Source organism: Ascochyta rabiei, chromosome 16 (assembly GCF_004011695.2).
Source record: "Ascochyta rabiei chromosome 16, complete sequence".
Lineage (NCBI taxonomy): Eukaryota > Fungi > Ascomycota > Dothideomycetes > Pleosporales > Didymellaceae > Ascochyta > Ascochyta rabiei.
Genome location: NC_082420.1, coordinates 166814 through 192279, shown reverse-complemented (window position 1 = coordinate 192279; position 25466 = coordinate 166814). Strand labels below are relative to the sequence as shown.

General features: G+C 52.2%; 12 protein-coding genes across 12 annotated transcripts, besides 4 other annotated features; 4 read left to right on the top strand and 8 right to left on the bottom strand.

The window, feature by feature from the left end:
• Positions 1-53: part of a mobile genetic element that runs on past the window's edge.
• A 472-nt stretch (positions 54-525) lies between these two features.
• Positions 526-919, top strand: EKO05_0008968 (uncharacterized protein; the record flags this gene model as incomplete). The annotated part of the gene is made up of 2 exons (XM_059637434.1): positions 526-741; positions 809-919. 2 exons carry the CDS (start codon positions 526-528, stop codon positions 917-919), a joined length of 327 nt encoding a protein of 108 aa, XP_059493417.1.
• Positions 920-1390: 471 nt separating this feature from the next.
• On the bottom strand, positions 1391-1831 carry EKO05_0008967 (uncharacterized protein; the record flags this gene model as incomplete). The annotated part of the gene is made up of 1 exon (XM_038946669.1): positions 1391-1831. The coding sequence occupies one exon, from the start codon at positions 1829-1831 to the stop codon at positions 1391-1393; it is 441 nt and encodes a 146-aa protein (XP_038795584.1).
• A 299-nt stretch (positions 1832-2130) lies between these two features.
• EKO05_0008966 (uncharacterized protein) lies at positions 2131-4825 on the bottom strand (the record flags this gene model as incomplete). The annotated part of the gene is made up of 6 exons (XM_038942170.1): positions 2131-3357; positions 3403-3766; positions 3814-4140; positions 4193-4257; positions 4304-4564; positions 4613-4825. The coding sequence occupies 6 exons, from the start codon at positions 4823-4825 to the stop codon at positions 2131-2133; spliced, it is 2457 nt and encodes an 818-aa protein (XP_038795583.1).
• A 1005-nt stretch (positions 4826-5830) lies between these two features.
• Positions 5831-6410, bottom strand: EKO05_0008965 (uncharacterized protein; the record flags this gene model as incomplete). The annotated part of the gene is made up of 3 exons (XM_038942039.1): positions 5831-5927; positions 5981-6278; positions 6329-6410. The coding sequence occupies 3 exons, from the start codon at positions 6408-6410 to the stop codon at positions 5831-5833; spliced, it is 477 nt and encodes a 158-aa protein (XP_038795582.1).
• A 2092-nt stretch (positions 6411-8502) lies between these two features.
• On the top strand, positions 8503-10343 carry EKO05_0008964 (uncharacterized protein; the record flags this gene model as incomplete). The annotated part of the gene is made up of 5 exons (XM_038942156.1): positions 8503-8571; positions 8621-8756; positions 8806-9027; positions 9077-10162; positions 10216-10343. The coding sequence occupies 5 exons, from the start codon at positions 8503-8505 to the stop codon at positions 10341-10343; spliced, it is 1641 nt and encodes a 546-aa protein (XP_038795581.1).
• A 712-nt stretch (positions 10344-11055) lies between these two features.
• Positions 11056-12590, bottom strand: EKO05_0008963 (uncharacterized protein; the record flags this gene model as incomplete). The annotated part of the gene is made up of 3 exons (XM_038942005.1): positions 11056-11481; positions 11539-11822; positions 11882-12590. The coding sequence occupies 3 exons, from the start codon at positions 12588-12590 to the stop codon at positions 11056-11058; spliced, it is 1419 nt and encodes a 472-aa protein (XP_038795580.1).
• Positions 12591-13115: 525 nt separating this feature from the next.
• On the bottom strand, positions 13116-13802 carry EKO05_0008962 (uncharacterized protein; the record flags this gene model as incomplete). The annotated part of the gene is made up of 1 exon (XM_038946668.1): positions 13116-13802. The coding sequence occupies one exon, from the start codon at positions 13800-13802 to the stop codon at positions 13116-13118; it is 687 nt and encodes a 228-aa protein (XP_038795579.1).
• Positions 13803-14431: 629 nt separating this feature from the next.
• Positions 14432-16282, bottom strand: EKO05_0008961 (uncharacterized protein; the record flags this gene model as incomplete). The annotated part of the gene is made up of 1 exon (XM_038946667.1): positions 14432-16282. The coding sequence occupies one exon, from the start codon at positions 16280-16282 to the stop codon at positions 14432-14434; it is 1851 nt and encodes a 616-aa protein (XP_038795578.1).
• Positions 16283-18827: 2545 nt separating this feature from the next.
• EKO05_0008960 (uncharacterized protein) lies at positions 18828-20224 on the bottom strand (the record flags this gene model as incomplete). Its single annotated transcript, XM_038942150.2, has 2 exons — positions 18828-20027; positions 20078-20224. The coding sequence occupies 2 exons, from the start codon at positions 20222-20224 to the stop codon at positions 18828-18830; spliced, it is 1347 nt and encodes a 448-aa protein (XP_038795576.2).
• Positions 20106-20133: a tandem repeat.
• A 901-nt stretch (positions 20225-21125) lies between the features above and the next one.
• EKO05_0008959 (p24 complex component) lies at positions 21126-21915 on the top strand (the record flags this gene model as incomplete). Its single annotated transcript, XM_038942168.2, has 4 exons — positions 21126-21323; positions 21390-21597; positions 21657-21844; positions 21898-21915. The coding sequence occupies 4 exons, from the start codon at positions 21126-21128 to the stop codon at positions 21913-21915; spliced, it is 612 nt and encodes a 203-aa protein (XP_038795575.2).
• An 876-nt stretch (positions 21916-22791) lies between these two features.
• On the top strand, positions 22792-24771 carry EKO05_0008958 (uncharacterized protein; the record flags this gene model as incomplete). Its single annotated transcript, XM_059637433.1, has 1 exon — positions 22792-24771. The coding sequence occupies one exon, from the start codon at positions 22792-22794 to the stop codon at positions 24769-24771; it is 1980 nt and encodes a 659-aa protein (XP_059493416.1).
• Positions 24772-25126: 355 nt separating this feature from the next.
• Positions 25127-25396, bottom strand: EKO05_0008957 (uncharacterized protein; the record flags this gene model as incomplete). Its single annotated transcript, XM_038946666.2, has 1 exon — positions 25127-25396. One exon carries the CDS (start codon positions 25394-25396, stop codon positions 25127-25129), a length of 270 nt encoding a protein of 89 aa, XP_038795573.2.
• Positions 25246-25381: a tandem repeat.
• Positions 25397-25414: 18 nt separating the features above from the next.
• Positions 25415-25449: a tandem repeat.
• Positions 25450-25466: the final 17 nt, after the last annotated feature.

The window sequence follows — 25466 nt, the reverse complement described above, 5'->3', positions numbered from 1 at the left end:
TGATAGTACGCCTAAAGAAGAAGCTAGATTGAAAATATCTAGGACCTAGGACTCCACGAAGGGGAAAGCCTGATGAATACACATCAAGGAAGTTTAAACCATTCAAAACCTTGTCACAAGCCCTTTCAGTACGTACCGTAGAGGATACATGCGTTGCATCTTTATTTGATTATTATGGTCTTTCTTATGGTTGACTTACGGAGAATTTGAATGGCACGCTTGGAGTGAAAGAACATCGGGACCGGGCCCATCGAACTCAAGGCAACCATAGCGACCGTCGTGATGTTCTGTCATCAATGACAGACCAAGCTACAACAAATACTTTTTGCTGCCTCGCGCCGCCGCCGTTCGGTTGTTGCAGCTTCTGTCGCTCTCAATACCTTCTTCCAACTCGTTCCTGTAAACGTCAAGCACATCGGGAGATACAGCGAGCCAGATCGCCGCTCTCGGATATCTCTCTCAGGTCAGTTTCTCTCTAACAGTGAAGGCAACAGGTACTAACACACGCAGAAAGTATTTTTCATCATGTTCGTCTTACCCCACCCTAACTACGCCGAGATCCCAGAACCAGACCACGACGGTCACGAGTACAGCGTCGAGGAGATAATCAACTACTCTCACGAGCATGCTCCAGGTCTTCTCGACGTAACCCCTGTGCCAGAGCGTATAGTCATCGCCCCGCAAGTCAAATACACCGTCCGCCAGGCTAGCACCGAGATGATCCTCATCGGTATGCACGAGGTCAGTGGTACTCATCATTACGTCGGGGCCTGTCTTCGCTGAAACAACGTCATTAAATTCTAATCAGGGGCGTCTGAAGATAAGCACAGTCGTAGGAGCCTCAAGAACGTCAATCTGTATGGGGCATGAGCGCGATGGTGCCCAGGGTCAGGCCAAGCAACTGCGCTCAGTACTCTGATTTTTTTCGTCGGCGCCTGTGTCAAAGTCAAGTCGGTCAAAAAGGGTTTCAAGACTGTCAGGTTTTTGACCAAGGCGGGCATGTACGAGGACAACCACCCTTCATGCGAGGATGGCAAGGTGGTGACGAGGCTTCAAGCTGAAGAGATTGCGCCACATATCGACGACGACAAGGCTGCACTTCACTGGGCAGCCAAATTGTTGAACTTGCTTGATAAATACATAGACAAGAAAATTGTACGGGTTGAGATTTACATTGAGTGGTTCGAGGAGCGCGTGTTGATTGCCTCGGGACCCTAATAAGCCCACCAACTTTCTTCGGGCTCAATGTGCCCGGACTCGAAACAGAAGCTCTTCACCTCTTGTAGACGCCTCAAGTACGCAAGAGCAGCGGAATCGCTCGGACAAGAGGCATGAACATCTCCAAGCTATACGATAACATGGGAAAAAATCCACAATATATATCATTCCACTACTTTGCCTGACCATCTGACTTCTCAAGCAGTGCGACCCTCTTCCTCAACTCGAGAACCCTAGCCCTCTCATTCTTAGCAATCTTACTTACCTTCTGATAACCGTCATGCCACTCCTGCCGCTCTCGACGCAACCTCTCGCAGTCTTCGCGCAGCCTCTCCTCCGTACCCCCAAACCGATGAATATCGTCCAGGAGCTGCAGTCGTGCGACTTCCTCATTAAGCTTGGCGATTTCTTCGTCTTTGGTCAGCAGGGAGTATGCGGCGTGTACGTTCCGCCGACGTAGGCGGATCACTTCGTCTTGGAGCTGCTGGGTTACTGCGGCGAGTATGGGACCGGATGTTAGGGTGATGCTGAGGTCGCTTGTGGAAGGAGAGGTGGGTGGAACGGTGGCTGCGGAAGAAGACTTTGAGGAGTGGAGGGACTTTGAATGAGACATGTGAATGGATGTTTGGTGTGTGGTGTGGGTGAATTTTTTTTTTTGGAGCAAATGTTTTGACTTGATGGGAAAGCATGCAATCGTTTTGTTTGGACAGAGTTATATCACGGTCAGCTTGACGCACAATGTGATGGCTCCTTCAAGAGCAGACTGATTTCTGAAAGACGAGGGTTGGTTGCAACACGGGTATGGACACTGATTATGAACAAAGGGATGATGAAGAAGTTGTTGTGTCTTTGCTGAACAACTGCAACAAGCTCTAAAACAATGTACAAGAAGACTGAACCCTCAGACGCTATTTACACTTCCTTCACAAAGCCAACCTCGATGACCTTGTCTATAGGTATGCTCAAACTCTGCACCTTGGCCCTTGTGTTGTCTCGCAGTAAAATGAACGCCTTCAGTAGTAAAGAACGTGCGATGTTTGTGCCTTCTTTGACACGCATTTGTTCTTTGCCCATGATGTACAGAACTTCATCCTTGAACGCTCGATCTAATGCATCCAACCGCGCGGTAGTGCTACTAGTGATGAAAGAGGTTGATGATATCTGACGAGATCTTTTTCGTACTCTTTCAACAGACATTGACTGGTCTTCCTTCTCAGAAACATCTGTTTGTGGCGCAGAAGCTTCACCCCAAGCGTTCGAGTTCTTCAAGATCCCGGAATTTAATTTCCTCCTCGGAGCCAACATGGTGGCATTTTCGCGCTTTTTGTCCGCCGCTCGAGTGACAATGTGGTTTCTCACCTTTTCATATATTAAAGCGGTCAAATCAGGAGTGATAACTTCATCTTTGTATCCGTGATGCACCACAAGACGGTAGCAGTTTGGTATCGCAAGGCGGGTAACGTGATAGCGATCTTCCAAAGCGACTGTAGGGGTTTCTAGCGGCCGCAAGTGAAAGAAAACCATGACTTCCGGTGCAGTGATGAGTTTGCGAATGAATTGACTGAAGACGATCGGCGTGGTATCTCCGTCCTTGTCAAAGAATATGCCAAGTCCACCCATGGAGCTGAGCTGTTTGCTTCCAAAGAGCTCTGTAAGCTCTAGCTTTCCGCTTTCGTTGGTCTTTACAAAGTGCGTGGTGGGAAAGCGATCTTCAGCCTCCGACTTCCACTGTTGTTCTTTTCCAAACCGCCAGAGGATGAATATACATGCCAAGAGACATGACAAAAGAATCGTGAACCAGCCGCCATCCGGAACCTTGATCAGTGCCGAGCTCAGGTATGTACCATCTAGACTGGCAATGGCTACCAACGGGAGGAAGATATAGTACGGCTTGATGCGCCATACCAGTATCGCGATCAGAGTGACTAAGATGGTGTCGAAAAAGGTCACAAACATGACGCAGACGCCGTAAGCGTCGCCGAGGGATGCTGTGTTGTTGTAGATCGCTGCGACAAGAACAGCACCTATCATCAGCAACCAGTTCACAACGGGAACGTAAAAGTTGCCGTAGTAGATCTTCGATGTATGCTTAACCTGAATTTGAGGGAAGTACGATAGCTTCATAAGCTGAGCCAGCAGCTGGGTGGATTAGCGAAGAACACACGTTGAGCGCTTTTGACATACATGGAAGGTGGCTGTTATGATGCACTGCGAAGCCACTACAGCTGCACAGACAGCAATAATGAAAGATGGGATGAGCCATCCGGGTGGTGCGCAGTTGTAGAACGGATCAGCATAGGCTTCAGGGCGCTCGGCGATGAAAGCTGCTTGGCCAATATACGTCAAAAGTAGGCTTGGATACACGAAGCCAATCCAGCTAACTTGGATAGCTTGACGACTGAAGGCGCCAATGCCAGCGAAAAGCACCTCGACACCGGTGAAGCATAGAAGGATACCCCCGAGACTTCGCCATCCTTTGTACTTATTGCGAACAAGGTAGTCGAAGGCGTAGTAAGGGTTGAAAGCTTGTAACATGCCATGATCATGTCTAAAACTGTTATTACGAGTATGGAGATGAACAACGTGTAGACGTACCGAGCAAGATTATACATGCCAAAAGCGGAGTTCAGCGCTAGCCAAACAATGACAATTGGCGAGAAAGCGACAGAGAAGCGGTTGATGCCAAATGGCTGCGCCAAGAACAGCAGGACCAAGATAGTGCAAGTCACACCAATGATGGTCGACTTGGGAATATCCTTGTTGATCTCGTTCAAACCCTGTACAGCTCCGAGGACTGACTGTGCTGGCGTCAAAACCCCATCCGCAATGGCCATGGATACAGCGAAGACTCCTATGGCCTGTAAAAGGTAGCGGAAGAATGTCGTCTTCTCTATAGTCGAACGAACATGCTTTTGTGATCGACTATATACCGATACATTAGCTGTAGCTCACGTCGGAAGCAGGGTCAACGCACCTAAATAGTACTCTGGACTTCCTCGTCCGTGTCGCGTCACGAGGATCGCTATTCGATATGTTTGCCTACTCATGTGAGCGCTCAGTGGCGAGAAGCTGTGCTATGACTCACGTATCGGGAAAGCAATGAGTACGTGCTAAAGGTGCCACCCTCGCCGTCATTATCGGCACGTAGTATGATTAAGACATACTTTAGGGTCACTATGACCGTAAGAGACCAGATGATTAATGAAAGTGCCCCGCGGATATCAGCACGATCAGGCGGCCTAACGAATGTTGACGAGAATACATAAAGGGGCGAGGTCCCGATATCTCCATAGATGACGCCGACAGATTCATAAGCCAGCATGAGCAACTCGCTCACGCTGAACGCCTGCAGAAATTAGCAACGCATTGTATCAACGCAGCCAAGTTAGCATACCCGCCGACCCTTGTAACCACCTTCATCTCGGAGCCCTGCATCCTCGTCCTCTGCAGTCTCGAGCTCTATAGATTTCTCGATATCGCTCGATGTTCTTTTCGCGCCACGTGACCTGGAGCGTTTCCGCAATGCTGCGCCTTCTCCAGCATCTTGAGATGACTTCGACTTCGATGGGCGGTTTGAAGTGTCTGAGGTTTCATTCGTAGCGGTCATCGCCACGAGTTGTGATCAGTTTAGCGCCCTGAGGCAAGGGCTGCGAACAGCGTCGAGTCTGACGTCGGGTAGTGTTGAGCAGCTCGTGGTCAATAAACGAAGTTCCACGCGGTTACACAGGCAAGGAGCAGAGACCACCTCGTGGTTGGTTCTTCGAGAGCCGTGTCGGTCGACCCATCTTTCCACGTGCTGTGTAGAGAGGTTGGACGTCTTTTGACGGGAGGGGGTGGCTTAGAGGGGCGACCGCTCCATCTGGTATGGTCTCGGCTGTCTAGCGCCTAGAACGAGCACGATCCCCATTTCGCTGCAGTGGTGTGCGGCGAAAGCGCGGGTAGCTCGGGACTTAACGCAATCGTTACTGGTGTGCTTATCGTCGGATGCTGCTGTTGTAATAGATGTGTGGCGCAAGGCTGGAAATTAAGAAAGCGCAACGTGGGGGGGAAATGCCGTCGATGTGCTTTCTGAGGTAGCTGGCAGTAACGACTTTGCAAAGGAAGATTGTGACAGCTTCGGGTTACTGAACTGCTGTCCAAATCGAGATGGAGACGGCGGCGAGCGCGACAGATGAATTGATCATGGAGACGATGCAGGGTGAACGCTCAGTGCGGGGTGTTGTGTGGTTCGACGAGCTAGTGAGTCTTGAAATTGTAATGTAAAGCAAGGGCGAAACCACTCAGCGGCATCGTGGGTAATTGGCATTGGTACCATACAGACTCACGGCAGAAGTGATCGTCGTTGCGTAGTAGTTTCTCGATGCCGACTTAGGCTCCTCCAGAAGTCACACAAGCCCAGGGCAAAGGGGGTCATATCATGCAGGTCCTCAGAATGGTCGCGCAAAGCGAAAGTGGGATTTGAGTCATACATTAATCTCATTGCATATTGTAGTATGTGGAATGGGTATTGTTCGAAAATAAGACCAACGCCGCGCTGAAAGCAATTCGTGCGATGGATACTTGACAGCTCCGCCAGGTACTAGAATCCATTATTTCTGACGCAGTCGATAGTTTAGACACCAGCCATGTCTGGTGGGGGGCCGGTGTTGCCACGAGAAGAGTTGCGGATGTGAAAGGCCGACAGTATGGTGGTAGCGAGGAAAGTGAGCCTACGACGTGTTAACGAATTTTCGTGGTATTTAGTTTGGCAGAAAGGACTGACCAGAGGAAGGCTCCAAAAACGATGGCGGCAACGCCACAGTCGTGAAAGGTGCCGTGACCGGAGCCTCCCCAGTACACGTTGTGCCACAGAACAGCCACAGCAATGAAAGCTGCGAACCAGAAGATCATGGCCAAGAACTCAACACCAGCGATGGCGAACTTGTGGGCAGCGCGAGGGAAGCGTGTTGGCGCCAGGGTCAAGTATGCGACCGCAAGCAGAGTCCATACTGAGGTGAAGAGCATGAAGTTGAGGCTGTGAGGAGACCAGCTACCCCAAGGGCTGGTGTATTGGTCGACGACTGCAAGCACTTTAGCAACAGGTATCAAACATGGCGCAAGTAGAACGGACTGTAAGCTGTGAGACCCAACACAATGATGGAAAAGAGCACCTGAACGCCACGCAGGCCGAGGACGATAGCTGGAGAGAGCATGCTGTTGTTGAATTTGTCGATTCCACGTGAACAAGTGCGATGGGAAGTCCTTGAGGAACTGCTGCCTTTTGACGACTGAGATTGCGGTCAAAAGAGGCTGGGATGAATGCGAAGCCTGCGGTCCACCACTCCACTCGCCCTTATTATACTATACGTGTGAGACCTGACAGCGATGATGACAGCCACGACCAGGTGTGTCGAACATGACGTCGATGCCCAAAATCAAGACCTGGGAAGTGGCTCGTGACCGTCTTTGATTGGCTCGCTGTTGCTTGGTGCAGGTGCCGCTTACCGAGAACGCGCTTTTAGTGCGACGCGTCAACGATCTGCCTGGTCACAACTCTTTGCTTCGCTGTGCTTTGGCGGTGAACACCACGGTCTGGATCTGGATCCCTTGCCTTGTGTTTATTTCTGCTCGACTGGACCCGGAGAGTTCTCCTGCCACCACCAGCGGGTTGCTCGACGCGTGCGTCTTCGTTATTGACGTCGTGATCCTTTGAGTTTTGTGTTGTGGCGGTGCGCTGGCACAGCCCTCACTGCCTCAAACCCTGACGCGGCTCCAAGGAATGCCGGCAGGAGCGGCAGGAGCGGCAGACGACGCCAGCCTTCTTGCTTCATTCCTCGATAACATCAACATCTGCACCCGCCTCTCTGACCTTCCATTCTATCTCGGAGACAGCAGACTTACGTTCTGTATACCAAGCGCTATAGGTGACGTGTCGCAGCTACTCAGCATTCACGCAGCGGTTAGGCCTAGCCCTCGCAATGGGTTTTCTGCAGAGCTCCATACTCACAATCGCCGAGTCGAAGATAGAACGTCGATAACGCTACAAGGCACTGTCTGTGTTTGTTCACAGGCTGGGTGTCATCTGTCATCAATAGAAGCAGGCCTGCAGAACGCCATACCATGAGACACCTGGACCTCCATCCTCGCACTCTGTGCAGTTTCTGTCTTCTCTGACTTTGACCTGTGCTCTCAAATCACTGTCCTTCGCGGTTCTCTTCACCGCGACTCGAAAAATATCTCGCAGTTGGAATTACTGACGCTACCAAGAATGGCTAGCATTTCCAAACCCGCAGCTTGTGTGCTAATTTGGCTCACAGACTCACACCACCAACGCATCCATCAGCTCTGACGATACCTTCGTGGTTGCGGCGCATTTATAGGTCTGTGCGACTTTGGGTCAGCACTTCTGTGACTGCGAGTGTGCTTGGTCGCGACTGGTAGTCATGAGACAAGGTGATCAGGAAGGCCACCAAATCAGCCAAGCCGGTAGAATCCACATTGACGCCCCGTATGTACGTTTACAATACCCCGCGAAGGCTAACGGACCGTTGAGCCTAGCATCACCATCAGGCCTCAGACGAGCCCTGGAACATATATGGACGAGAAATGTCAGCGCTTAGAAGTACTTTATGTCACCTAAGCATAACCTTTGCCAAAATCAGATATGGTAGGAGTGTAAAAAAGGATCTTCGCTGGCTTTGAAATGAAAAGAGCACGCATTCCTGGCTCACAGAACAAGGCTGTCGTCCAAACAAGACTTTGGAAGAACAGCTGTTCCACGTCTCTCTGCGGTATGTGAGCCGCAACCTCTGCGCTGCATGGTGATCAAAGACAAATGGAGTCTGCTATCTGGACAGGAATAAAGCATTAATTTGCTTACCGGCTTGCGCGCATGCTTGGCTACCATGGAACTCAATCTCACTATTGGGGTCATGATCTTATCCTGCGACATGCCACCCTCAACAACCAAAGCAGGTTGAATTAGGCTTGAGATACTAATGCTCAACGCTTCCGGCTCCTTCGGGGAGCTTCTGACGATCGTTGGTAGACGATCAGCCAGGCGAGTGGACGGTTCGAGCAGCAATTTACCCGGTGCCGAGATTCAGGGCTGGGGTACCCAGCCGCTTGGCCTCTGGTGCTTCGGTATTGCGGACAGAATCGTCCGCCTCACCTCCTGTGTAACCTGGGGAAGAGCCGAAATGTGGGGATCGAAATCCTGGCGGACTTTGAACTATAAGGCCATGCCCATGTCCCCTTCGCTGCAGGTGTTTACCAGCGATCTGCAGCCGTTGTTTCCTCGACAAAATGGGTATCCTTAAGGCTCAAGATGGCACATCGGATCCGATCATCACGCGCATGGTCGCGGAGGACAAGGTACAGCAACTGTGCCTGGTTCTCAGCACTTTCACTAACCACGATAAAGGTGCCATGGTACAAGAAACCCAATCTCAGGGTGATGTACATCTGGCTCTTCCTGTGTTGTATGGGCGTAGAGATGACATCGGGGTTCGACTCGCAATTGATCGGCACGCTGCAATTTTCGCAGCCGTTCAACAAATGTAGCCCACACTGGCCTCCGGACTGAGAGCGCATAGCTGACTTGCACAGACTTCGGCAATGGGTACAAAACCAAGAACGACAAAGGCGTGTTTCAGTGGGACATCGAAGCAGGCATACTCGGCTTCATCTCATCTTGCTACCAACTTGGATCTATCTTAGCAGTACCCATCGCCCCCTGGATTAACCAGCGGTACGGGAGACGCTGGTCCATCATGATCGGCTCTCTGACTATGGTTGTGGGGGCGCTCTTGCAAGGTTTCGCTCAGCACAGTAAGGGCATTGGATCGTCTTACTGACAAAGATACTGATTCAACGTTAGTCGGCATGTATATAATCGCGCGAATGCTTCTTGGTGTCGGCATTTTATTCGCCATCATCTCAGGATCTGCACTCATTGGAGAACTCGGTTACCCAAAGGAGCGTGCAACCCTGACGTCGCTCTTCAATGCCTCGTACTTCATTGGATCTATCCTCGCTGCAGGCATCGCGATACGCACTACCGGAATCGCTGGGGACTGGAGCTGGCGAGTCCCATCTCTCTTGCAGATTGTCCCCTCGTTACTACAGATCTGCACCGTTTTCCTGCTTCCAGAGAGCCCTCGTTGGTTGATCAGCAAAGACCGCGACGATGAGGCTTACGCCATCCTCACCAAGTATCATGCTGAGGGGGATGCCAACTCTCTCCTCGTACAAGCCGAAATGGCCCAAATTCGCTCCACCATCAAGATCGAAATGGAGCACTCTACCCAGTCCTGGCTGGACCTCTTCCGAACAGCTGGTATGCGCCGCCGCGCCCTCATTGCCGGTTTCCTCGGCCTCTTCACTCAAATGAGTGGCAACACCCTCCTTTCGTACTTCCAGAACCTGCTGTTTCCGCTGATGGGCTTCACCAGCAACTACGCAAAAACACGCATCAACATCGCCAACCAGTGCTGGAGTCTGATCAACGCAGTTATCATCGCCGTAATCGTAACCCGCTTCCGTCGCCGCTGGATGTTCATGCTATCCGCATCTTCCATGATGTTCGTCTTCATGAGCATGACAATCTGTTTCCAGCGACTTGAGCACGCCAAACTGCACAAGTACGGTAACCAATCCGCACAGTACGCTGCTTTGTTCTTCTACTTTGCTTACTCGCCCTGCTACAACATCGGAAACAACTCTCTGACGTACACGTACCTCGTCGAACTCTTCCCCTACGCCCAGCGCTCCATGGGCATCGGGTTCGAGCAGATCTTCGGCAAGCTGGGCGGCTTCTTCTCTATCAACGTCAATCCGATTGCCATGCGGGCGCTGAGCTGGAAGTACTTCGCCATCTACTGCGGGTGGATCAGCTTTGAGTTCTTGTTCGTGTACTTCATGTACCCAGAGACGTACAACCGCACGCTTGAAGAGCTCACATTCTGTAAGTGGTCCCCGTGTGCTGGCGTGGTAGGATTTTTGCTGACGCTGAGACAGTGTTCGAAGACAAGGAGCTCGCTGATAGAGCAGTCAAGGCGGTGGAGAAAGAGGTCAACGCAGCGCACGGTGACGCTGAGGAGCACGGTACCAAGTCGCACGTCACGGCTGTGGAACGTGCCATGTGACCTGGAAGACTGGACATGGGTTGAGCGCCGATTGCAGCCTGAATATACTGTGTATGGTAGTCGCGCTCTCACAAATCGAAGCAACGAATTTGCAGTTTCGTATCATCCGTGCTGTACTCTTCTGGTACCTTTGAATATACTGGCTCCACGATATCCATAAAATGTTCTCTTGCATGCAAAGCTCAGCGTATTTCCAATGTTTCAGAGTCGAGTCAGAGTAGTGCTGGTGATGATGAGGGAAGAGAAAGAGCCACGCAAGGAACAATGCCATCACACCCATCCATTCCCACGAGCAGCTGAGGAACATGATACACATCCGTCCTTCTGGTGCGCGAGAATTCCAGCATGTGTACACGTGCATTCGAAGTGTATTCAATGTAGAAAATAGGTACTGAAGGCAGAAAACGTGGCATGCTACGCTCACATGGACATGCTAGAGGTAATCATGTGCTAAACAGAGAGCTCATCGGGTTGAAAATCGTCGCTCGTGATGTGTAGCTGTCACGGCTGATCTGGAAATGTGCTGTCGAATCGACCATACAATATAGCAGTGGTAAACCATGACCCGAGCGACTTCCACATCTATCTAGATGGACGTAGAAGGCCACGAACTATACGTAACGCGACTGTAGCAGGGCTTTTCAATCTTTGACCTTCCACGCATCTCCATAGACCCTGAGAAGCCACGCTCAAGGATAGCGCTCTTTTGACCTCAGTCCTGAGTACTGTCTCTTCTCAAACACCGGCTCTTGAACAGAGATTCCAGACCAGGAGCGTTCAGTCGCTCTATATCCCAGCCACATGCCTGAGACTCTAAGTGCAGCACCAACGAGCTCAGATGACCGAACGTCTTCTTACAGCCATCGTCGCGGCAAATGAAGGGCATGAGGATCCCATCGTGCATCCACTCTTGCACTTCGTTGACGTCGATACGGGCGGTGCGGATCTGCGCGTGGATATCCAAATCCATGAAGAGTGAGGAGTACCACCACTCGCCGAGCAATCTAACCAGGAGATAAGGTTCGTGGAACTTGGAGCAGGCACCAGACTCGAGGTGGTTGATGAGGCTCGAGAACGTGCGCATGGGCATGTCACAGGCCCAGCAAGGTATGGCGGCAATCGCGTGCTTGGTCATATGCTGTTCTTGTGATCAGCACAGGCGATTGGACGAAATAGAAATCTCAGAGGCACTTACAATGCGTAGGTTGCCCTCGTGTGGAGTATAGAACCCGCATTGATCGCAGGCAAAGCACTGCTGCAGGTGGCGAACGAGTCCTCCTTGGCCAGCACAAGGTTCCTTGCATTGAGAGCACAGGACTGGCAAATCGCAGTCTTCCTGGTGCTGGAACAGCTTAGTCTGACTTGGGAAGATACGCTTGCAGCCATCGCATCTGAAGTGATCACGTTCGCGGTGTGCCTCCAAGGTGGCATTGTCTGGTCCGTCGAAGTCGCAGCCAGTCTGGAGGCAGTGCTTATGCGCTGTTTTACGTGATCAGCAGACTCGAAACGTGCATGGCTGGTTTGCGTCAGTCACTCACTTGTAGTCGTTCTCCAGTGTTTGTCACGCTCGTCCTGTGAGCGGAAGGAACGGTGGCAGGTCATGCACCAAGTGTGCTTCTTCGCCGTATTCAGATGCTTGTCCAGCTCCATCTGACTGTGGAAGCCTAGCAGACATGTCAAACATACAAAAGAATGACCGACATGGAAGTTGTTCTCGAAGTGATTCTTGAGGGCCCACTCGTCCTTGAAGGCGCTCAGACACAGGTTGCAGAAGGTATCATGGCCCTTGGTATGGTCGACATGATTCTTGAGACCATTCCGGTCTTTGAAGACGCGAACACAGAGGTTGCAGTAGTACTTGTGGTCCGGATTCTGCTTTACGTGGTTCTGAAGTGCAGCCTTGTTAGAAAATTTGATGTTGCAGGCGCCACACCAGTTCTCATGTGGGTCGTGAGACTTGTCGCTGGTGGTCGTGGCGTTCGATGTAGCGCGTATGCGTGTTGGGTTATCGGTATTGGGTCGAGAGAGACTCTTTCTCACGTCTCTGATGACTAACGTTCGAGGGTTCGAAGCGACTGCCTGTACTGATGGAACGCCGCGCTTCTTGACGTCTTGCCATGGTAGAGGATCATCTGCGACTTGATTCAGGAACGGGTTCTTGGAAGCATCCATGCCTGGAAGCGGTGCTGAGACGTTCTCATCGCCTTCGCGAAGGAGAGCATATCGATTGACGCCCTGAGGTGCCATGCTTGCAAGTTTCGTGCGGTGTGGCGGCGGCGGCTGAGATGAACGAGTGCAAGAACAAGAGAAGGGAAAGAAGCGACGCAAAAGGCGAGTTCAGAGGGTTTGATGGTTGGTGATGTGCCTTCCCGGTTTCATAGCGTGTTTGGCCAATGAGAAGCTTGCTCCAGGCAGCAAAAGCTTAGTGACACCAAACGGGCGCAAAAGTGATGGTGAAGGCAGGCAAGGCGTGACGCACTATCTCACGGTGAAATATGATAAGCCGACAGGGCACGTTTCCAGCGCGAGAGTACGTGCTTGAGAATGGTTGCTGGAGAGAAGCGGTGGCCGCGCGAGACGATAGTGGATGGTCGTAACCAAGACCGACGCGGTGATCAAGACCTGTGCTTCAAGCAGTGAGAGCGCTGATTTGGTTTGATGTCAGTAGATTTGAATGTCGCTAATAGCTGTCCATGCGATTGGTCAAGACGCAACTCACGGTCTCTGCAGTGGAGGTGGCCCTTTTTATTCTTTCTTTGCTTATCTATGTACTTAGATCCCCAATGCCTTTGCGAGCGCCTCGCCGACTGCTGTAGCACTGGCTGGGTTCTGGCCAGTAATCAAACGTCCAGTGACAACGACCTTCTCGGCCCACGGCTCGGCAGCCTTGACGTACTTGCCGCCCGAAGCCTTCTGTAGTGCGTTCTCAGGGAGGAAAGGCACAGCATCACTCAATCCAGCCTGCTCCTCTTCGGCGTTTGAGAAACCTGTAACCTCCTTGCCAGCAAGCAAGAGACTACCGTCCGAAAGCTTGGCATCGTAGAATACTGCAGGCGCGTGGCAGACGGCGGAAACGATCTTATCGGCCTCCCAGAATTCGCGTATGAGCTGCTGTGATGTAGGGCTGTCGACAAGGTCAAACATAGGGCCGTGTCCACCAACATAGAAGATTGCGTCGAAGTCCTTGGCCTTGCCGACAAACTGGTCGAGCTTTTGCGTGTTCTTCCAGACCGACTCGTTGTTCTTCAGGAAGTTGACGGAAACATCGTCCTTTGCGGCCTCGACAGATGCTGGGTCAAGTGGCGACTCACCACCCTTTGGCGACGCAACTGTGATTTCGGCCTTGCTGTGCAGAACGTGGTAAGGGTGAGCCAACTCCGGCAGGTACCAACCAGTAGGCTTATCGAGCTTGCCCAGCTTGTTGTGGGAAGTAAGAACGAAGAGAATCTTAGGTGCCATTTTCGGGTATTTGAAATCGACTTTGAAAGCTTAGATGCGTGAGGATGGGGTGAAGGATTCTGTAGGATCTCGGCGTAGTTTTAAAGAAAGATGTTCGCAGACTTTGGGCAGAATGACATCACGCCGGGGCCACAGCCCTAAGAGTTTACCGCCTTTGTCCGGGTAACTGTAGCCGAGCACATCCCACTTCACAATTGGAGCGATGGATGATTTGACCTCGGCGCAGGTCCTGGATGAGGGTAATGATGGTAATGATGACAGAGCATGTTACCAAGCGACACAGTCAGCGCACGTGCGTAACGCCGAACAGAATGGAACCTGCTGGAAAGATCTATCTTTCATCCGCGAAAATTTATCCTGTGAAATTGTTTTCCACAGCAGCATCGTAAAGTCGGAGTTCTTTCACATGTGACCTTCTTCCATTTTTATCGTGACACCACTTCAGGCCTGGTCAGGGTCGAGATTCTTCAGATGTGCTGATCTAAATGATTGGATGCCATTTCATACTTATCAAAGCCCCTCCTCCCAAGTCAGCATTCCACGATATCAATCGGAGTTAGGCATTGTTCGACCAAACCTACCCCTCCCCTCATACCTGCCAACACAACATCTGTACGCTGACAAAGGCTTCAGGAAAAACCTGCACGTTCGCTACCTAGTTTTTGTATGCAAATCTCTGCACCTCCTGCTCCCGCACATTGTCTAAGACGATGCTCAATGTTCAGCAGTGTATCCAGCGTCTCTGGGCCCAGCGACCATAGAAGAGCGCTCGAAGGTATCAACCGCAATCCATCCCACTCCCAGTCAACACGGTAAGAGAGCTCGCGTTGCTGTAGCACCTTGAACAACTCAGCCAACGTCAGTGCGTCGCCTCGAAACACTTGACGGTTCTGTTCATCTTTGGAGATGGTGATTCGTGATTTCTTACGATAGAAGTCTTCCGTTGTGACCTGCTTGTGCGGACTGCTGTCTTCTGTTTCAGATTGAAACACAGCAGTACTGTTGAGCTCCTCGTCGACGAAATCAGGGTCTATTATGGTCATGCTGGTCTCAGTAGCGCTGCTCGTGTCAGTCAAGAAACGCAATTCGGCCATTATGTTGCTGTAGCCTGTGAGTGGGATACTGAGAGGCTCATCAGGCGAACTCATACTGGCATGCTGAGCATAAAGATAGTCGAGAGTAGATGTAGTATGCTTCTCTTTTCGACTGCTCGACAAAGCTTCAGCAGAGAAAATGATCTTCGAGCAGGGAGATGGCTCCTGACATATTGACCGGGCGGGACGAAAGACGCAGCGGAGAACCTTGCGTTTGATTTCTTGCAGAGCTTGCAACCGAAGCGCGTCCACTGTATGAAACACGATATTGCGCTTCTTGAGCGGAGGATAAGAAGAAATAGCCGCAGTGTCTTCCGAGTCTTCGTCGTCGGAGTGGCAGTCTCGTTTACGCTTCAATCGAGGCGAAGCGCGGGGCTGGTAAGGTTCATCGAAACAGAACGGCTGTGTATCGTCCTCAGGGATTGGAGGTGTAGCAGATTGTGGCATGGGTGCCGGCGCGTTCTGATGGTCTGATATCGGCGAGGCATTTGTTGGCGGCTGAGGGGGCGATGCTTGCCGGTCTGCTACTGGCTTTCCTTCTTCATGTGTCTGAACCGGCAGAGATGCTGTGTTATCAGGCCGTTGTTGTACAGCTGCACGCTCGAGGATAATTGCCGTGATTTCTTCACTACTCGCTTTACGATCTTGTAGCTGGCTAATTCCGAAACCATCACTCTCCAACAACAAGAGGCGCTCGTGAACGTTCGATTTCTGATTCCAGGTGACTGCACTCCAACCTTTGTCGATTGTTAGCTTTTTCTTTGCGATGCCGTTTTGGGCCTTGACCCTCCAGTCAACATTTGTTGCAGACGGGAATATCGGAGTGGGATAAGTCTTAGCTGAAGACATAACGTCTGGATTCTCGGTGTCCGATTCATCTCTGTCATCGTCTTCAATATCTTGAACCTTCCTGCGCTTGGTAGAGGAGCCGTACTTACACAACTTGGTAATATAGTCATGCATGTATTCCTCGTCGTCTCGCTCTTCTTCGGTTTCATCTTCGATATTCGATTGGTATATCTCGATGGCTCTTCTCCGATATGCAGCGGCATCTCGAGCAAACCGTGCATCTGCCTCCGCCGTCAATATTACTGACTGAGCTCGACGTTCATCTTCTTGGGCCTGAAGAGTAGCCTGAAGAGTAGCCTCTTCGGCTACGCGAGCTGATTCAGCATTTACGTGAGCTTCTAGCTGGGCTTTCAGGAAGGCTTGCCGCTTTCGCCATCCAGAAAGTGATACGGCAAGAGAACGTGCCCACGACTGCTGATGAGCTGTCAGTTCGCAATCTCTGCGGTCATACTTGACGATAGTCTTATGCTTCTTGAGCACTTTGGTGGGCTTTCTCTGCGAAAGCATCTTGCGTCGAGGCATTTGCTGGCCAGCCATGGTGACGCGCAGGTAGGCGCCTTTTGTTAATTGTGTTGATAGCGGAGTGGACTTTGCCAGTAGGTTAAAATCGAAGACTCAGGAGTAGGTGCTATGTTTGTTGTGTTTGGTGATGACGTTGCTGAAATTTTACTCGAAGTACGCGGATAATTTGAGCAGATGAAGGGGAGTTTCTTATAATGCAAACATCAGTGTACAATGTTCCCGATAGCTTTCACAATGTTTCGCGAGCTTACAAGATGCTCGATCTCTGCAAATAACCATCATCCATGGTGAAAGGTACTGTGATGCTAGTCACAGTGTTGAGATTTTGGCTAACCAACACTCATAATCGATGGCATTTTGGATTTACAAACTTGCCGAGATAGATTACTGGCTGAATAAGAGACCTGACTCTTTCGTTAATTGCCCATGTGCGCGTTCTTGCTCGAATATCAGGTGCATCTGGGGGCTTGTTACCGCCATGTATCGTCGCTGATGTAAACCCATCTCTGATTTCCCCAAACGAGTTCATAGCTTATTACAGACAAATGGGGTCAGGATGACGATACGAGCACTATATTTGACCCTCCATATTGCTTCTATATCCATCTCTCGACACTGGAGCGGCAGCGCTGAACAAATGAGCTGCGAGGACTGCGGCGCATCTGTACCAATCCGTGACCTACGTGTTCTGCAAGGAAACCAATGGGCCGTCCTGACAGTGAAGATATCAACGGCGAAGAAGGTGTGAAATCAGGGCGTAGGCATCTTGAAAGCGGCATGCTCGGCAGGACACAGTTCATGGTCGAGCACGCGAGAACGAGTGCCTAGGGTCATCTCGAGGACGATTGGTGATGTGTGAGGGTTGTCCTCACGGCTATTCGATCGAGCAGCTTTGATGGATTCATGTTACTACTGTTAACCGGCTTCCTCACAATTTCTAGCAGGCGTGAGCAACACTAATAACCCCACTCACGCCCTTCTCAGTACCTTCACCCACCGCTTCCACCCTGACAAACCGATCTTTCTTTGCCGCGACCGTCGTTGTTTCAACCCCACTCTTCCCCGCGCTTCCCACTTCACTCAACGTCCCATTGGCCTGACCTCCCCACATAGTCCACACTTTGTGCTCCGTCGCCCCGTTCCCACTCATGTACACCTCCGTGCCGTTTCCGCTCTGGCAAGCAAATACATCTGGCTCTGTGCTGGGATTACCTGCCCACTCCGCCTTGTAGTCTCTGTAGCTCTGTACTCTTTCTGCTTCATCCCACTTCAGGTCCAAGACCACATTGCCATCTTGACCAAACTCCTTGAGCGTTGGCACACTGCCGTACCCGAGAAAAACGTGACAAGATGGGACGACTTACATGTTACCCTCGCTGACGGAGTAGATAGTATCGTTCGGGTCTGAAAAATCTTGAACTAGGGTGGCAGTCATGAGATGAGTGTCGAGAGCGAGGAAGATGGCGGTAGTGCTATCAACATGAGAAACAACGGCGCTGTTGTCGTTGTCGAAGAGAGAGATGATGGTAGTGTTTGTGGTGTTGGAAGAGTGTAGGCGTGCGTCGTGCTGGTAGCAGGATGAGAGGTTGTTGGCGAGGGTGAAGTCACCACCTGAGCGGCCCTGTAACGGACTAGCAGAGTCGCTGATAGTAGGAAAACCCGCAAGGGTTAGTTTTGGAGACTAACGTTCAAGGTACACTCTACAGTACCGTTGCGGTTGACTTTGAATATCGAGCAGTAATGTCTCGAAGAGACCAACCGACTTCCGTCTCCAAACCTTTCAATAGAGTTGATGTGGAATGGACCTCAGGGGTAACTGCTTTTCGCTCCCAAATCACCCAGTGGATAGGTCGGTACAGCACTTGCTAGCGAGATCTCATCAACGTGGTCGAGGTGGCTCCACTGCCAGAGAATCGCGCTGTTTGGTCACGTTGATCTCAAGAGCGATGGAATCGACAATCCAGCCATCTTTTGGCCCACCAACGGAGGACAGATCCCACGGCGTGACGTTCATAGCACCCAAGAATATTAAACCTTCAGATGTGATGTGATTCTCGTGCATGTCGATCCAGCTGAGTGGCTTATACTGTGTGGGATCATACAGCGGGGAGATGCTCTCCAATGGGAACGTAGCGTTCTAGAGCGTGACGTTGTACATGTTCTCATAGTGCTGAGCAAGGATCTTCACATTGCCGTACCCGAAGCCCCAAGGCTCGAAAAACGTAACACCGGTAGAATGGGCAAGGATCGGTTCGCCGAAGAGGGGCGTTGGTCGAAAGGCAGCGTAGTCGCCGTAGCCAGATTGTCAGATCAGTTCACCATCTTCTCGGTAGATGACCAGACTGTAGTTGTGTGCTTCACCGCCGCTGAACGGGAAGAAGATGTATCGCAAACCGAGCTGGCCATCACAGTGAATACTTGTTTTCTAACATGGCCTGCACCATCGGCCTGCGAACATTTGTCAAGAACACGGAAGTTTCCGATCTCCATCTTGCATTGCGGCTGACTACCCCGAGCGCCATGAAGCATAGACGATGTTCTGCACAACTCCGTGCTGAGATCACTTTCTGCCGCGCTCGTCGTCCTTTCCTTCGATTCTGCCTGTGATTTTCTTCTCGAACACCTCAGGATGCAGATCCCTCCCAGTCTTGTCCCTAAACCTCCAACTAACTCTGTTCCACACCATCTGGTAGTCTTGCTGCAAGATCCTGGCCACCAAGCGTAGATCATTGGCTGAGAAAGTGGAGTCCGGCTTGAGCTCGTACTCAGTTGGTGCTGTCGTAGACGGTCTCTCGGGTTCGCGGGAGGAATGCTGCTTGGGTGGAGCATGCGATGCAGACTTCGTAGAATGCGGCTTTGAGTCTGGGTTTGACGGGGGTTTGACGACAGGAGCTGGATCCCATCCACTGTCTTCGTTTGAGTTGTTGAAGGCGGGCCCGTTATTCCAGTCTCCTGAAATGTTACCTCCAGCGTTCTCGGTCTTGGTGTTACCCGGTGAGCCCCAAGGGGCAGCACCCCAACTGCCTGTTGTGCCGTTGCCACCAGACTCTCCTTTCGTGGTTTCCCAGGTGGCTTCGTTAGCTTTGAAGCCTTCTTCATCCTTGTGGTTTCCAGGCTCTCCCTTGGTGCCTTTGCTACCATTATCGCTCTTCCCATTCTCGCCCTTCTTGTCGTCATCAGCCAGATTAAAACCACCGTCAACATCTACCCATGCATCGTTACCACTGCTACTTTTAGAGGTGTCACCAGCCAGGTTCCAACCACCGCCACCACTCCATATACCGTCACCACTGTCGTCTTTACAGCCGGCCCAAGAGTCTTTCTGCTGACCGCCCTTCTTCTCATCTTTCTTCTTTGCGTCCTCTTTTTGGCCTTTCTCTTCCTTTTGTTTCCCTTGCTTCTGCTTGTTGCCGCCTCCACCGCCTTTGCTGACATCTGGCTTCCAGTCTTTCAGCTTGATTTCTTTGAAGTGAGCCTTGCATTGGCCAGATTCCTTCCCAACTACTTCGGCGATGGCCTTCCAGCCCTTGTTCTCAGTCTTCATCTCCATCAGCTTCTCGTCTTGCTCAGCAGTCCAGCCATCGTCGGCAGATGTGTCATTGTTTGCGCCACCGGCGTTGGATCCTGCTTTGACCACCGTCTCTCCTGGCGGGACCTGAGCGAGATGGTTTGAAGTCAAGCGTGGCTTGCCTGGCCCAGTAAGTCTGCCGCGACGGCCGTCGCTCGCGGCCCACTCAATGACGCCGCCGGGTGTAGTGACCTACACATGTTTAGTGAGGTTGGCGTTGGATTTTGGACAGCGCAGTTTACCATCTGCTTGAATGCGCCTGGATGGCGAGGCGGCGGCGGTGGCGGCTGCGACGGCGCAGGTGGTCCTCCGTCTTTGAACGGCTTGTTGCTGAAGCCCAGGATGTAGGCCATCGAAACACGCCTGGGAACACCGCTTGCACTGGCCATGATGTGCTGAAATGTGTCTCGGTGATAGAGGCTGAAGTAAAGCGTAACGAGGCCCTGCAAACAGGTAGAAAGGACGAGTGTGCGCTCGTCCGTGTAGTGGGGTGTTATGTCTTGGCGACGAGGTGAGGTGAGGTGAAGGTCAACATCGAGACAGTGCCTGGACATGACGTTCTCGATTGAGCGATTACCAGAAAGCGATGAAATGGAACCTAGGTAGTAGCTTGGGACTTGGAGTTGGAGGTCATGGCTGTAAGATTGGAAGCCTGATGATCAGGACAACAGGTTGTGAAAGGAGACCAAACGAAGATGGAGACAGTAAAGAACTTTAGTAAGGTATCTAGAGTAAGAGCAGGATAATAAGTTGTGTAATAAGACTCAACGAAGATAGAGACAGTAAAGAACTGTAACGAGATATCTAGAGTAAGAGCAGGATAATAAGTTGTGTAATAAGACTCAACGAAGATAGAGACAGTAGAGAACTTTAGTAAGATATCTAGAGTAAGAGCAGGATAATAAGATGTGTAATAAGACTCAACGAAGATGGAGACAGTAAAGAACTGTAACGAGATATCTAGAGTGAAAGGAGCAGGACAGTGAGTTGAGCAACAAGACTCAACGAAGATGGAGACAGTAAAGAACTTCAACGAGATGGCTAGAGTGAAAGAAAGGATGAAGAGCATCGAAGAGTCTGGTCTTCGGTCGTTCACCATAGACTGCTGGTGCATGTTGAGATGGCCAGTCATGTGACATCAACAGACTGGAGAGGTCGCGGGGCACAGACCAACCGACTCCCAACTCGTTCCAGACTGCGGGCAAGCTGGCATCTCCGTGCTTGGCGGTCTTCCACCACACCATCCCTTCCTTCGCAGCAACCGAGCAGCGACCCAAGCCGACCGCAAAGATGCTGTTCCCGTCCCTCGGCCTCCTCGCAGCGGCGAGCAGCCTGCTCTCTCTGAGCTCGGCGCACAACATCCAGATGAAGGCGCACCAGCGCGAATGCTTCCACGAGCAGCTGCACAAGGACGACAAGATGACGGTCACGTTCCAGGTCGGCGACAGGGAATTTGGCGGAAGCGGCAGCTTGGAGATTGACTTCTGGGTGCGCAGCCGCCTTTGCCGGGGGTGGTGTGGCCGCTGAGCAGAGCGATGGCTAATCGCGAAACAGATCGAGACACCCTCCGGCACCTTCCAGATTCACGAGCGCGGCGTGTCCTCGGGCGACCACTCGTTTGACGCAAAGGAAGACGGCAAGTACACATACTGCTTCAACAACGAGCACTGGGGCGCAAACACAAAGGAGGTTTCTTTCAACGTGCACGGCATTGTTTACGTGCCCGAGTCGGAGGCGCCCCAGGATCCATTGGAGAAGGAGGGTGCGTACCAACGACCACGGCGAAGGCGTGGGGACATGGCGTGCTGACCGTGAATCTAGTCCACCAGTTGTCAGAGCTCGTCTCGCAGGTCAAGGATGAGCAGGGCTACATTGTCGTTCGTGAGAGAACCCACAGGAACACGGCCGAGAGCACCAATGCGCGAGTGAAGTGGTGGAGCATCTTCCAGATCCTCGTCCTCGGCGCAGAGGGCATTTTCCAGGTCTGGTGGCTGAAGAGATTCTTCGAGGTGCGCACTGACCACGCCGTTGCTGCAAGCCATGTCGCTAACATGTCGCGCAGGTGAAGCGTGTGGTTTAGAGCCGCGACTGCTGATCACGAGTCGCAACCAGCATGCTTCGTTTGGCGTTCAACAGCACAGGGACTGGGACAAGTACGATAAGAGTTGCATAAACGTGACGAGTGACGTAGACCGCAATGGGAAGAGCTTATGAGCATCAGCTCGCGCACTTGCCTTATTTCCAAGATTCCACAATGAGTGCGTGCGATATGACAGTTGAGAGTTGGCACATGCTCAGCCACTCTTGCTACAGAAACCTCTGCGGACCTATCCAGAGGGATAGCACAAAGAGCTCCTCCCTGTGTATTTTCTTTGACCACACAGCTCATGGGGATGCGCCCTTGCTAGGCGATGGAGCAAGTTAGAATCCCCGTCTACCTTGCCACACTGCTGCGGGTGCCCACTGCGGCTGTCTTAGATTAGTCCTCGCGTCCGTTTGCTTCACCACAGCACCAACCACTCCTTTGTCAAAGCGAGTAAAGAATAAGTGAACAGCTCCTTCTTCTCCATCAACTCGAATATTTGGTACTCTTTGAGCACCAGATCCACCAAGTGCCTGCACAATAGGCGGCCTGTTTGCATCGTCACTCGACTGGAACCGCCCGTTTGCTCTGCTACTCCATCAAGAAGCCAACGCGCGCCTCATCTTCCGCGACCCGCTCGACGCTCCAATCAGGACCAGAAGAGACGGACAGCTGCGTTTGCGTCCGCTTTTGCGCGCATCTTCCCACGCTCTTTCCCTCACCTGGCAGACCGCCTCTTCCTTTCACTACCGCCAAGGCAACCACCCCGCACGCTGTCTATATGTTCTGCGAGTCCCCTCTCCACAAGCGGACCAACCATGCGAACGACAGACTCTACCGCCGTCTTGCTAGCATCGTACTGTTTGCCGCCTGATGTATACCCACGATCGTCGTGGTGCCGCCCACCAACGTCCGCTTTACGCGACTCCAGATAGAGCGAGTGTAAGTTCACCTACCAGCGACCTCAATGTGCCTGCTCGACAATCCAAGATCTGGCAGGACTTGCCACCGGGACTGGCGCGACTGCCCGATGGCCGTCCTTTCGCCCCACACCATGGTCTGAATCCACCGCACGTGGCTTATGGCTCTGTAGACCACGCCAGGCATACGGGCTCCCTACAGGAATTCTTCCAACATGCCCACCAGCTCGCTGCTGAGCGTCGCCCGCCAACTCCACCTACCTATGACGATGACACACACGCTCTACCACTACGTTGTCCTGATTCAAACTCAAGACACATGCACAGGCTCCTGCCTAACCAGCAGCAGTCAATGCAGTCCAGCCATGTTTCACAGGGACTGCGACCAAGCTTCCGCGACCTGCTACCGCACACCCGTGAGTACCTGGCATCAGGTCCGAATATTGTTTATACGAACCATCTGACAATGTGGAACACCGACGGCACTGGAAGCAATCGAGACGACCGAGTGGTCCATGCCCATTCACATCAGACAGACCAGACCTTGTCTGCAGCGTGCGATCGTCCGCCAGCTCTTGGCCTCTCATCACAGCTAGACCATGCACCCGCACATGGATCGCCTTATGTAGCTCTCCCCACAACACATTACGCGCTTCCGTCTGAACATGACTATTCGTGGCGGGCTTCTTCGATTGCATCGTCTCCCACCGTGATGGATCGCCATGGCCAACTCTGCCAGACGCCTGTCGTTCAGCAATGGCGCACTGACAACTTAGCCGGTAGGTTGAAGCGAAAACGGAACTGTGTTGGTGGGATGGATGCTGACCCTTTGAAAGCTCGAGCTCCAGTCAGGATTGCTAAGAAGAAGCTTGACGCTTCGAGTCGGCGCAAGCAGGAGATATATCGCCAGAAAGGCGAGGCTCGTAGACACACCATCGCCGCAGGCATGTCGGGACTCCAAGCGCCAGTCCACATCCCACTGCCCACGCCTGGTCCACCTAGGGCGAAAGCCACTGCTTCAAGGAAACGCCGCAAAGTGGTACCAACTACCAACGCAACGTTGTATGAAGACGTGCAGAATCTGCGTTCGAGGTCAGCTTCCACAACACACTTTGACGTGCATATCGCCTCTGTATCTGGTGCAGTGTCCCCCCGCCTTGAGGCTCTAGATTACGACGAGGCAATCGTGGAGCGAGCTGCTCCAACGCTGGATGAAGTCCCGCAGCCTATCGTCGACAAGTATGAAGACTACAAGTGGCCCGTCTGCCTCTACGAGCTACAGCCTTGTCGAGGATACGATTTCGCAGAGCGCTGGCTCGAGCAACTCTTCGAAACCGGCCTGCAATCCGAGTACCAGCGCCGGCGCTTCTCCCACGTCTCGAAGGGGTTTATCAAAGATGGCGGTCGACACTCTCTCCTCGTCCTCCACAACGCAACCAACCCGTTTGAGTATGAACCGGCTCCCGACTCCACTGTCACCATGGGCGTGTACGGCTACCACTGGTATCGCCACGACGAGATCCACTGGACGACGCTGGGTTCCGACCAGCGACAGCTTCTGGAACAGTGCGTCGAGATGGAGTGTTTGCTGCTCAAGCACAAGTGGAGCGCCGGCACGGACAAGGCGGCGGAGAAGCGGTTCCATCGCGCGTACTGGCTGGCGGCGAATCGGCAGGATCTGAAGGGCCTGCTCAACCGCTGCCCGTCGCACGACAAGCCCGAGGATGTGGTTGAGGAGAAGAGCGCGGAGGACCCGGACGCGGAGTTTGGCATCAGCGAGGCGGATCTGACGAACGCGTGGGACGAAGTCAGCGAGGAGGCATCAGCAGCGGCGTGGCTGGGCGTGCAGGAGGAAGTCGAGGCGCTGGACGATGCGTGGGCTGTGCACGGCAGCGGATGGCAGCACGTGGTGACTGGCAGCTCGGAGTGGTGAGGACTAGATTTCGCCGTAGCGGGGTAGGATGTGGGAATCGGTTGGCGTTGGGGATGGAGTGAGTCGAGTCACGATGTTGGGGATGGAGTGAGTCGAGTCACGATGTTGGGGATGAGTGAGTCGAGTCACTATGTTGGGGATGAGTGAGTCGAGTCACTATGTTGGGGATGAGTGAGTCGAGTCACTATGTTGGGGATGGAGTGAGTCGAGTCACTATGTTGGGGATGAGTGAGTCGAGTCACTATGTTGGGGATGGAGTGAGTCGAGTCACTATGTTGGGGATGAGTGAGTCGAGTCACTATGTTGGGGATGGAGTGAGTCGAGTCACTATGTTGGGGATGAGTGAGTCGAGTCACTATGTTGGGGATGGAGTGAGTCGAGTCACTATGTTGGTCATGAAGGTTCGTCCGTCACAAAGGCTGGGCGAGCTAGGTTCTTGTTCCGGCAGGCAAGGGGGTATGTAGGGACCACAGAGATGAAGAGCATTGATGATGATGGCAATGATGATGGCAATGATGATGGCAATGATGATGGCAATGATGATGGCAATGATGATGGCAATGATGATGGCAATGATGATGGCAATGATGATGATGATGAGGAGGATGATAACGTCTCGATCCATCTCCCTCTCCCAACCCACCCATTCATCCATTCATCCATCCATCCATCCATCCAAAGCCAAGTCAATTACT